The 11,530-nt window shown below is 50.7% G+C and overlaps 1 protein-coding gene across 1 annotated transcript in view; it reads right to left on the reverse strand.

Moving 5' to 3' along the window:
* Positions 1–18: 18 nt before the first annotated feature.
* LOC136631713 (alpha-tectorin-like) overlaps positions 19–11,530 on the reverse strand; it is a 25,472-nt gene continuing 13,960 nt past the window's right edge. Inside the window, exons 3-7 of the mRNA XM_066606001.1 lie at positions 10,874–11,007; positions 7,625–7,912; positions 4,016–4,153; positions 157–322; positions 19–59 (exon numbers count right to left, since the gene is read on the reverse strand). Coding sequence (XP_066462098.1) covers positions 19–59; positions 157–322; positions 4,016–4,153; positions 7,625–7,912; positions 10,874–11,007 — 767 coding nt within the window. The remainder of the gene's footprint in view (positions 60–156; positions 323–4,015; positions 4,154–7,624; positions 7,913–10,873; positions 11,008–11,530) is intronic.

Below are 11,530 nucleotides of genomic sequence, written 5' to 3' on the forward strand. Positions count from 1 at the left end.
GGATCTGATATTAATGGCCTACTCTGAAGATCGGTCATCAATATGGCCCATAAAACCCCCTTTAAGACAGATTACAGTTGTGATAATGGAAGAGGGCAGTTACATGGCAGTTCCTTCATCTGATACCTTCATGACTCCACGTAGAGCGCTGCGTACCTTTCAGACTACAGCCATTCGCCGGATCAATCTCCTTGCCATCTATTCGGAATAGCCAGCGTCCCGGGACGTTCACGTTAGTCGTGTCTTCAATATTGACGATCTCCAGCGACCGGGAGCCGGGGACACTGAAGAAATTTGTGCTGTTTCCACCATTAAATCCAGCCTGAAAAGAAACAAGAAGAGTTTATTGTGATCTTAGGAGGATCGGCGTCCGACACGCTGGACAGTCCGGCCATCCCAACAGCTGAGCCGCAGCGGTGCGTTCACACCGAGATGATCTGCCGCAGCTGTAAACATCCACAGCAAATACGCATCAGAATCCACTAGATTCGGCGCAGATATTGTTGCCGAGTTGCTGAAGATTTTGCCCCTCAATTGAATTGAAAATCTGCAGCAAGTCCGCTACATGCGAGCGCGCCTTAAAGGGAACTTACATTATGGGGCTCATAGGCCGGAGAGCAAGGAGCGCTGTGTTACACTCAGTGGGGCTCCGTTCCTACGCGGTTTCCCCCCGATGTCTGCGCCACCAACAGTGTGACTCTTTTCAGTCGGCTCTGTTTGCGCTCTCCCATACATCTCTATGGCAGACGGTGTACAGAGCGGGCTGCCAGCGTCACACTGTTGGTGGCGCAGACATCGGGGGAAGCAGCGCAGGAACGGAGCACCCGGTGAGTGTAAAACAGCCTCCCCGCTCACTGACATTTGAGCCCCCCAACTTAGTTTATGTGGCCCACCGGTCAGGACCGCTTCCCTTTAAGTGTACGTTTACATGAAGTGCAAATCTTCTGCAGCAGAATGGTCTTATAATCTGCAGCATGTGCAGAGCATTTGTTCAGACCTCATCCATAGGGGGCAGAAGAAATCATCATGGAGTCCACAGTGCTGCCGATTTTAACCCTTCCCTAACCCGTTCAGAAATGCATTCAGCCATTGATCTAAATCCACATGTGGAACCGCAGCAGAATACACAGCATTGCCACGGATTCCTGTGCAGTTTTAGAGGTGAAATCTGTTGGATTCCGAGAGAATATACCCCGAGTGTCATCTTCTACTGTCCAAAAAGTTGGGAGGTACGCGTAAATGTAGGGCCTGGCTGGGAAAGCGTTTCTGCGAATGGACGTAAACTCAGAAGCTGACCCCCCATCCGTAGATGTGATTGACAGCCAGCCTCCCGCTGCAACAATAGGGGTCAGTGTGAATATTCCTGCTCTTGGCCCTTACATGCCGTGATCCATGTTGATTGTGACATGTAAAGGGTTCACAGCGGGAGGGCGCTCCCTCTGTGATGTCAACCCGAGGTAACCAGACACCAGACAATGGCATCTGGGTCTATCCATGGCCGGTGATTACTATGAGAAGCAATAATGCATTGCAGTACGGAAGTAGTGCAGTGTATTATCAAAGCGATCTTAGGATCACAGGTTCAGGTCTTCTACAGGGACAATAATAATGTATTCTCCACTTAATCAGATCATCTATAAGTACAATAGGGCCTTCTGGCTGTAGGGCATAGCCCCTCCCCCCATCTCGTTATCCCTTCCCCATTGACATAGTCAAGGTCTGAGCGACTCTGGTGAGAGTGCAGACCTAGTTGTCCTAGAACTGTCTATATAGATTTAGGCCACTTTCACACGGGCGACAAAACCACGCGATTTTATCACGATGCGGCAATGCTACAAATCACATGAATGTGAAGCTCACGCTTTCCATTGGGTTCCTTCACATCAGCAATGTTTTGTAGGCAGCTACATTGCGAGGAAAAAAGTCACGGCATGCAGAATATTGCTGCGATTTGCTATGTTTTGTAGCCCATGTTCCCCTATGGAGCCTTCCTTTTTGTTGCATCACATGAAAACGCATTTTATGTGCAGTGCAATATAACTTTTAAAGTAGGAAATCCTACTGTAATCGCCCTAAAATAAGCCCTAGCTGCATTAAAGAAAAACAATCGATTACCTAACAGACACTGAATGGCTCTCGAGTGTCGTGGCTCAACCAATCAGAGCCAGCGCTTCCTGGAGGCGGGGTTTTTGAACCCCTGAGCAGGAAGCACTGGCTGAAGACTACAAGGGGGGTGTAAACAGGTAATAAAAACCTAATAAAAACGCAGAGCTGAGATGCTTTTTCCGTTCATTTCACCCTCATAAACACAACAGAAGTGATCAAAACAGCTAAATCTAAGGGCCGATCTACAACACATTATCTGTACCCCAAAGCCGCAGCCCACCGCACAGAGAGACGAGCCTTCATACGGCTGCGGCCACGGAAAAATAAGAAACTTATGGCTTATGAAAAATGGAGATTTTCCATCACGCCCTTTGGGCCATAATAGGCCCCGTCACCGAGGGGTTAAAGGCGCAGCGCCCGGGGATTTCTGCGGATTCTGCTGCAAAAATCATTGACAAATCCACACGTAACACAAAGAATTCTGTCACGGATTAATTGTGGATTTTACTGTGGAAATGAATCCAAATCTGCTGTGGCCATCGCACCTCTGTGGTCAGCGCATCCCCATGGATATCAGACCCCCATGGTCAGCGCACCCCTGTGGACAGCACACCTCGTGTGCTCAGTGCACCCCTGTGGTCAGCGGACCCCCATGTGGTCAGCGCACCCCTGTGGTCAGCGCACCCCTGTGGACAGCACACACCCATGGATATCAGACCCCCGTGGCCAGCGCACCCCTGTGGACAGCACACCCATGGATATCAGACCCCCGTGGCCAGCGCACCCCTGAGGACAGTGCACCCATGAGGACAGCGCACCCATGAGGACAGCGCACCCATGAGGACAGCGCACCCATGAGGACAGCGCACCCCTGTGGCCAGTGCATTCTGTGTGGACAGCGCACCCCTGAGGACAGCGCATCCCGTGTGGACAGCACACGTCGTGTGGTCAGTGCACCCCTGTGGTCAGCGCACCCCTGTGGTCAGCGCACCCCTGTGGACAGCACACCCATGGATATCAGACCCCCGTGGCCAGCGCACCCCTGTGGACAGCACACCCATGGATATCAGACCCCCGTGGCCAGCGCACCCCTGAGGACAGTGCACCCTTGTGGACAGCGCACCCATGAGGACAGCGCACCCCTGTGGCCAGTGCACCTCGTGTGCTCAAGTACACCTGAAGACAGCGCACCCCCATGGATATCACACCCCTGTGGCCAGCGCACCCCTGAGGACAACGCATCCCGTGTGGACAGCACACCCCTGAGGTCAGCGCATTCTGTATGGACAGCGCGCCCCTGAGGACAGTACACCCCTGTGGTCAGCGCGCCCCTGAGGACAGTACACCCCTGTGGACAGCACACCTCGTGTGCTCAGCGCACCCCTGAAGACAGTGCACCCCCATGGATATCACACCCCAGTGGCCAGTGCACCCCTGTGGACAGCACACCCTTGTGGACAGCGCACACCCTTGTGGACAGCGCACCCTTGTGGACAGCGCACACCCTTGTGGACAGCGCACCCTTGTGGACAGCGCACCCTTGTGGACAGCGCACCCTTGTGGACAGCGCACACCCTTGTGGACAGCGCACCCTTGTGGACAGCGCACCCTTGTGGACAGCGCACCCATGAGGACAGCGCACCCATGAGGACAGCGCACCCATGAGGACAGCGCACCCTTGTGGACAGCGCACCCTTGTGGACAGCGCATCCCTGTGGACAGCGCACCCTTGTGGACAGCGCACCCTTGTGGACAGCGCACCCATGAGGACAGCGCACCCCTGTGGACAGCGCACCCCGTGTGGCCGCAGCCTTATGCCTGTCAATGGGAACAGCTTTAACCCTTCCATTATGCCGGATGTTCATATAGATGGGAGTAGATTTGGAGTCGGTTGACATGTATTCCTTACCTGAGCCATAACACCCCCTAGGCCGGTCAGGGGGTCTCCTCCGCTCGCCGTCCCGGTGGTCCACGTAATCTCCTCATAATTGAACATTGCAAAGCTTGACGTTCCGTCAGAGATCAGCAGAGCCTGAAACGTATTCACCTGTCAAAGGAATGAAAGAGCCATGAAAGCTTCGCCTCTCCTCCTCCTCCTCGCCCCTCGCAGACCGCCAGGTAACACTGGAGCATAAAGACCGCCGAACAATGAGATTATCTAATTACCCAACAATTAACAAAGAGCGTCTCAGAGCGCGGCCCCCAGAGGGTCAGCGGGGACATAGAGGGGCGCACGCTCCCCCAAATCATACCCCCAGAATATGTGCGGGGTGGGGGGCTTGTCTGCGACCAGACAGGAGCGCTACCTGGATCATGTGTGCTACATATCATCATGGAGGGCTTTATATGCAGCGGGGGGGGGGGGGTTGCACTGTGGGCACCGGAAACTTTTGAAAGTTTTCAGTACATTAAATAATACCAGTTAAACATACGACTCATTGGGCAAAACGACAACAACCGCAGACAACAACCGCAGACAACAACCGCAGACGGCGGCGGATAAGTAGTTGTGATTTTATGAAAAGGGGAGGAAAAAACAAAAATAAAAAAATAAAAGCGCTGCGTCCTTAAAGGGTTAAAGGGGATCTCTATGGACCAGACCCGACATCTAACAGTCACATCACATTAACCCCTTTGGACGAGCGCAGGCGTATTTGTGCGCGCCTGAATGCTGCCTATTTGCAGACTGAACGAGGCTCGTTTGCACGCTCATCGGCAGATTTTACTGTACTTTTTTGCCCGCGGCAAACGAACGCACCGATGGAAGCGGCCAATTAGTCTGATGAGTTCCTGTTCTCTTCAGTGCGCAGTTACTTGGCTTTTCTCGCTTCTCCTAGCGTTTTGTGCGCGTTTTCTCACTGATCTCTATGGGAACATTAAGCATACGCAATTGTTTTGCACAACCTAACGGGTTCGATCCTCTGTGTATGGCTGGCGCAAATTATGTGTGCACAGATACGAGCGCAAACAAACCCGCGTGAAGAGCGCCTCAGGCAGCGTCACATGCATGCAAGCAGATCTACATGACCGATTGCTCTGCGCATTTGTGCGACGGGCGTTGTGCTTGCTAGTGCATTTTTTACAGTTTTTTGGGCGCGCATGTTGTGTTTGTTGTGTTTGTTTCAATAGCCAATTAATATGTGCTAATTGGTGCGTAAAACATCAAAACCGGAGATGCTGCATTGTTTTTGTGTAACCAAAATACGTGCGCCAAAAACTTGTGCGACCAAACCAACTGCAATCAGCGGGTTCGATCCTCCGTGTAATACACAGCGCCAATGCATTCAGGTGACTAGGCCCTTAGGGTTTATTCATAGAAACACATTTGCGCAATACACGCGACGCGCCCCTACTGTGAATTTAAAGGCTATTTAGTGTAATGAGGTCTAGATGTGTTTTTCACAAAGATGCGCAGGATGTTCAGCATACGCTGCATATTCCCGTAGACTTCTATGGGCTCTCGGTGCGCAAATACGCTGGAAAATGGAACTGGACCTATTTTTTGCGCACGAACATTTACTGCGCCCGATTCCTTTACAAATTCACCGTATGCAAATTCACACAGAAGATCCGCAGCAAATCCATTGGCTGTGATTTACCCTGACAGCGGCGGGTGCGTGGGGTGCGTGGGGTGCGTGGGGTGAGCTGCGTTAAATCAGTGCTCAGCGGATTTGTCGGCATCGCCTGCCGCAGCAAACAGCGAGGGATGGGATCCACCTGGTCTCAGAATGTCACCTAAAATGAATCTCAAAATCGGTGACAAATCCGGTGATTTCGGGGCATTTATATTGGGTTAAAATGCGCCCGTCTCACCCAAAACATTCACTGGAAAATCAGCAGCTAAAAACAAAAGACCCCGAAGAGGTTTTCCAGAACTCCAATATTGATAACCTTTCCTTAGTATGTCATCAATACCCCATCTGTGGGGTCCGTCACTTGGACCCCTGGCAATGAGCTGAGTCCGCAGTGTTTGGGTGAGCACCGCGGCCTTTTCTCAGACCAATGACATCACATTCATCTGTCACATGGTCTGAGATCAGCTCCGCCCCAATCAAGTGAATGGGATGGAGTTGCTATACCAGGTACCACCACTATTAAATGTATGGCACTGAGCCTGGTATGCAGTGAAGGGGCTATGGCACTTGGCTGAGTCTTGCAGCCTCTTCAAACAGCTGATCAGCGGGGGGAATTTAGCAACAAGCCCCCGCTGATCAGATATGAATGGCCTGTACTAAGGATAAGTCATCAGTCCTGAAAACCGCTAATATTCTGCACTCCCTGTGTCAATAGGTTTAAATGGGATTTCTGGGACTTTAGTATTGACGGCACCCCTGCCGATAAGCTGATATAAAGAGCCGCGGCGCTTCACAGATCACAAGTCCTGGTTGGATGGGTCTGAGCTGCAGTAATCTGCAATACCAGGCAAAGCCTAAAACATACAGAGCTCCACCTGGTAAACAGGAGGCTCCAGCCCATTCAGTCGGCGACCAGTGCTGGTAGCAGCTGTCGGACCCCCACTGATGGGATATTAATGGGATAGTCAAACGATTGCCTCTTTAATTGAAGGGAAAAAATGTTATATTGTAACTGACTTGGTTGAAAAGTAGCAGCCGATTGATAATGGTCATGACCCTACTGGCCGACTGATTATGGTCATAACTCTACTGGCCGACTGATTATGGTCATAACTCTACTGGCCGACTGATTATGGTCATGACCCTACTGGCCGACTGATTATGGTCATGAACCTACTGGCCGACTGATTATGGTCATGACCCTACTGGCCGACTGATTATGGTCATAACTCTACTGGCCGACTGATTATGGTCATAACTCTACTGGCCGACTGATTATGGTCATGACCCTACTGGCCGACTGATTATGGTCATGAACCTACTGGCCGACTGATTATGGTCATGACCCTACTGGCCGATTGATAATGGTCATGACCCTACTGGCCGACTGATTATGGTCATGAACCTACTGGCCGACTGATTATGGTCATGACTCTACTGGCCGACTGATTATGGTCATGACTCTACTGGCCGACTGATTATGGTCATGAACCTACTGGCCGACTGATTATGGTCATGAACCTACTGGCCGACTGATTATGGTCATGACTCTACTGGCCGACTGATTATGGTCATGAACCTACTGGCCGACTGATTATGGTCATGAACCTACTGGCCGACTGATTATGGTCATGAACCTACTGGCCGACTGATTATGGTCATGAACCTACTGGCCGACTGATTATGGTCATGACTCTACTGGCCGACTGATTATGGTCATGACCCTACTGGCCGACTGATTATGGTCATGACCCTACTGGCCGACTGATTATGGTCATGACCCTACTGGCCGATTGATTATGGTCATGACCCTACTGGCCGATTGATAATGGTCATGACCCTACTGGCCGATTGAAGATATTTGGTTAGAGCTGCTGGCTCCAGTAGACCGTGAGCTCCCTACTGCCCAGATACCCAGAGAATAGTTAGATTTAGAGCCTTACAGGAGTGGTGCTGCTTCCTCCATAGAAGGTGACCTCATCCCAGGTGACCAGGAAGACCCAAGTGGCCGAGAAGTTGGGAAGATTCCTGAAGTTCCTCCTGATCTCCCTAGATGCCTTCTTCAGGATGGCAGGATCGGTAGTTTCCCGGTAGTAGATTTCTCCTCGTATTCCATTGTGAACATCAGCCCAAAAAGGAGCGATGAAGGCTCGTCCGTCCGCTAGTGGGAAAGCTTCAGGAGTAAACTGGCTAACGAGAACATTGAAGGAGATGACCCCATTGTTGTTGACCTAGAAAGATAGAAGGTTATCGCTCAGGTAAATTCACCACATTCGGAGATACGACACACATGATTGTCTGGGGGGCTATTCACTGGGCATGATATACGGTACTAGAGCGCTAAACTAGAACACCAGGAACTCCGGCACTGACCTACCGGAGAGCCCGAGGTGCCCAGGAACGGCAGCACTAAACGCCGGACAGCATGGAGAGCCCGAGGCGCCCAGGAATGGCAGCACTAAACGCCGGACAGCATGGAGAGCCCGAGGCGCCCAGGAACGGCAGCACTAAACGCCAGACAGCATGGAGAGCCCGAGGCGCCCAGGAACGTTAAACCCCTGGAAGCCAACTAGGAATAGTTTTGTACTTGGATGCATGATAAAGTTCTGTTTTGGTGGCAGAGAGTCTTTATAGATGTGACTGGAGCGATGGTGGAGCACGCTGCATCTCTATGGGACTGCCGGAGGAGTCCCATAAAGATGAATGCTTGACTGTCACTCCATTCATGCAACTGTGCATGGGACCCCTGATCGTTCGTTGATGAGGGTCCCAGCACTCAGACCCCAACAATCAGTCATCTTCACACACCCCTTTAAATCTATTTACAGTTTTCCTTAAAGGGGTTGTACCAAAATTGAAAGTTATCTCCTATCCAGAGGACAAGGGGTAACTTGCTGATTGGTGGGTGGCTAATCTGCAGGACGGGACCCCCATGTCCCGTCCTGCTTGTGTCTGTGGAGGTCACTTCTCTCCCTGCAGTGACGTCAGTATGAATGGAGCGCTAGCAGAGCACACACAGTCAGCGCTCCGTTCATTTTAACAGGGGTGACGGAATACCCAAGTGGGTGCCAATCAGGTATCTCCAGAGTCCCACTGACAGTGAATGGAGCGCTGGTGCACTTGCCCAACCAACACTCCCGTCAGTCTCTTCCTTACTGTGGGGGGTGCAGTAACCCCACAATGAGGAGAGTGGGGGACACGGACCTCTGATCTCAAGTTTAGCAAGGATCTCAGCAGAAAAATTGCCCTTTTTTATCATTTAGATAGCTCCGCCCACGGTGTGTTTTTGTTTTTTGCAGTGTTCCCTCTATGATATCTTAATAGATGGGAGCTTTATGGCAGGACCGGGTGATGGGAGGGGCTTCCATCAGCTAACGGCTTAGATGCTGCGGTCAGGACTGACCATGTGACTAAATAGCCGGGATCAGAGTAAACTCCGATCCAGATCATTGAGGGCGGGTGTCAGCTGAAGAACACCCCCCTTGGTCATGTACATGTAGGTCATTAAAGGGTTAAAGAGTCACTCTGCCGACTTGTCTGTTTAATGAAGACACACATCCCCAATAAATAACAATTCTAGACCATCTCTTCTCAGTACTTTGTGTCGTCCCTCCATTATTAGGCTTGGAAATGTAGGAATAAATTGGCAACAAGTGTTACCATGTGTAGCGTCAGCGGGACCTGAAGCCGCCGGACGCTCTCCAATCTGTGCTAACGGCACTGACAAGGGCAGGGCCAACGCCAGGCTGTCATTAATACATTTCCTGGAGGAACAGCAGAGGAACAGCACAATGCAGAGTTATAAGACAAGATACTCCAGGATTGGGAATTACAAGTATATGAACCCCTTAACACCACAGGACGTACGTTTACATCCTGGCTTGGGGGTAATTAATGCCACAGGATATAAACTTACGTCCTGCAGCAGTCGATGGGTTGCCGTGGCAACTGAACACCAGATACTAGTGCCCGGGCCTGCCATGGTCTATGGCTGCAATTGTAAGCCATGAGGCCCTGCAGTAGAGAAGTACTGCAGTAATGCATGATCATGTGATCAGAGCTGATGTCTAACAAGAAGGGGGGGGGGGGGCATAAATAAATAAAAATAGTGTAAAAACTACTTTCTGCACACTTTCCCGCTTGTATAAAATAAAAGCAGAACAGTTTAAAAAAAACCACATATTTGGTATCATCAGATCCGTAACGACCGCACAACAGGCTGAACACGGCAAAAAGCACTAAAAATGGAGGCAAAATGCTTATTTTGCTGATTTTGCCTCTCAAAAAATGCAATAAAAATGATCAAAAAACCTTTATGTGTCCCAAATTAGTATCAATAAGAACTATAGGCGGCCGCAGCGAAGTCAGGAATGTACAACGTTGTGGGACTGCGAATGCGATGGCGTAAAACAATGAATACAAGTGGAAAAATGTAAAAAACCATAAGATGTTGGCCTCGTGGTGATCGTAGCGCCCGCAGAAGTAACGGGTCATGGCTAAGGGGAAGCAATGCCAGGATTTGGGTCTATAATACATCATCTGCACCCACAAAGGGGGCCAATAAAAACTACAGCTCCCTGCGCAAAAACCATCCCTCATACCGCCGCCTCAGCGGAGGAGTAAAAACGTTACGGCTTGTGAGAAGTGGAGATGGAAATCCCCCCCCAAAATAGCCAAAATGGGCCGCGTCACTAAGGGGTTACGTATAAAGACAAACGCCCTTTAACCCCTTCAGGAGCAGACATCTTTCCCTTTCAGTTTCGTCTTTCAGGCCTGCCCTCTAAGAGCCATAACCTTCTAATGTTTTCATGGACGGCCGTAGGAGGGCTTCTTCTTGCCATGTAATGTACCGTCACCGGCGGCTGCCGGATATGGAGCGCTCTTGGCTCTCCAGCTCCATACACACTTCAGGACCGCAGGACGGTTATAGTTGTTCGGCGGTCCTGAAGGGGTTAGTAATGCTGGTTATCATGTGGGCATGGTGCTATAGGTCCACACCAAGCAGGAAGTGTTGTCATAGGGACAAGCTCTTATTTCCCTCTCTGGAATCAGTGACGTTCAGTTGGCTCGCGTTCCTTCATATACTCAGGTGCACTGGAGTTATTATTAAGGGGACAGGTCTGCGTGTATACCAGGAGCGATGCGCCGCAGCGTCCGTGCCAGGAGGAAACCCTTATTGTAAAGTTACTTACGTAGAGCGCCTTATATGGAACGCCAAAGAATATAAAGGGGAGGGACAGCTTAATCTCCGGAGAACTCCCATCGTCCACCTTCGGCGTTTTGGTGTCGTTCTGCCAGAACGGATACAATATCGTCTTTGAATGAGCTGGAAGAGATGCAGAAACGGTTTATTACGGACTGAAGATAAAGTGGGAGGAGCTTATGGGCGGCAGACGGGTTACTCTTCGCTTCGTACACAATCCGCTCGGCACACGGAACATTCCGGGTCATTACAGAGTCGTAAAGCAAATGGTGCAGAATGTTATTTGGAGAATCCGCGCGCTCCGTGCGAATAAAGGGGCCACCGTCACGGATACGGTCATGTACCATAAAGGGGCCACCGTCACGGATACGGTCATGTACCATAAAGGGGCCACCGTCACGGATACGGTCATGTACCATAATGAGATACTGGCCCAGCTGTCTAATACAGAAGTATATGAACCCTTATGTAATAATCCGACGGAGCATAAAGGAAACTACAGGAAGCGATGGAACTCGGGATTATAGATAGGCAGCCACACCAATTGGTATTACCAACACATCCGGTGAGGCCTATTCTTTACACCTTGCCCAAAATCCATAAGGCCGGCCTATCATTTCCGGAGGGGCTCCCTGTTTAGTAACAC

This window comes from Eleutherodactylus coqui, chromosome 6 (assembly GCF_035609145.1).
Source record: "Eleutherodactylus coqui strain aEleCoq1 chromosome 6, aEleCoq1.hap1, whole genome shotgun sequence".
NCBI lineage: Eukaryota > Metazoa > Chordata > Amphibia > Anura > Eleutherodactylidae > Eleutherodactylus > Eleutherodactylus coqui.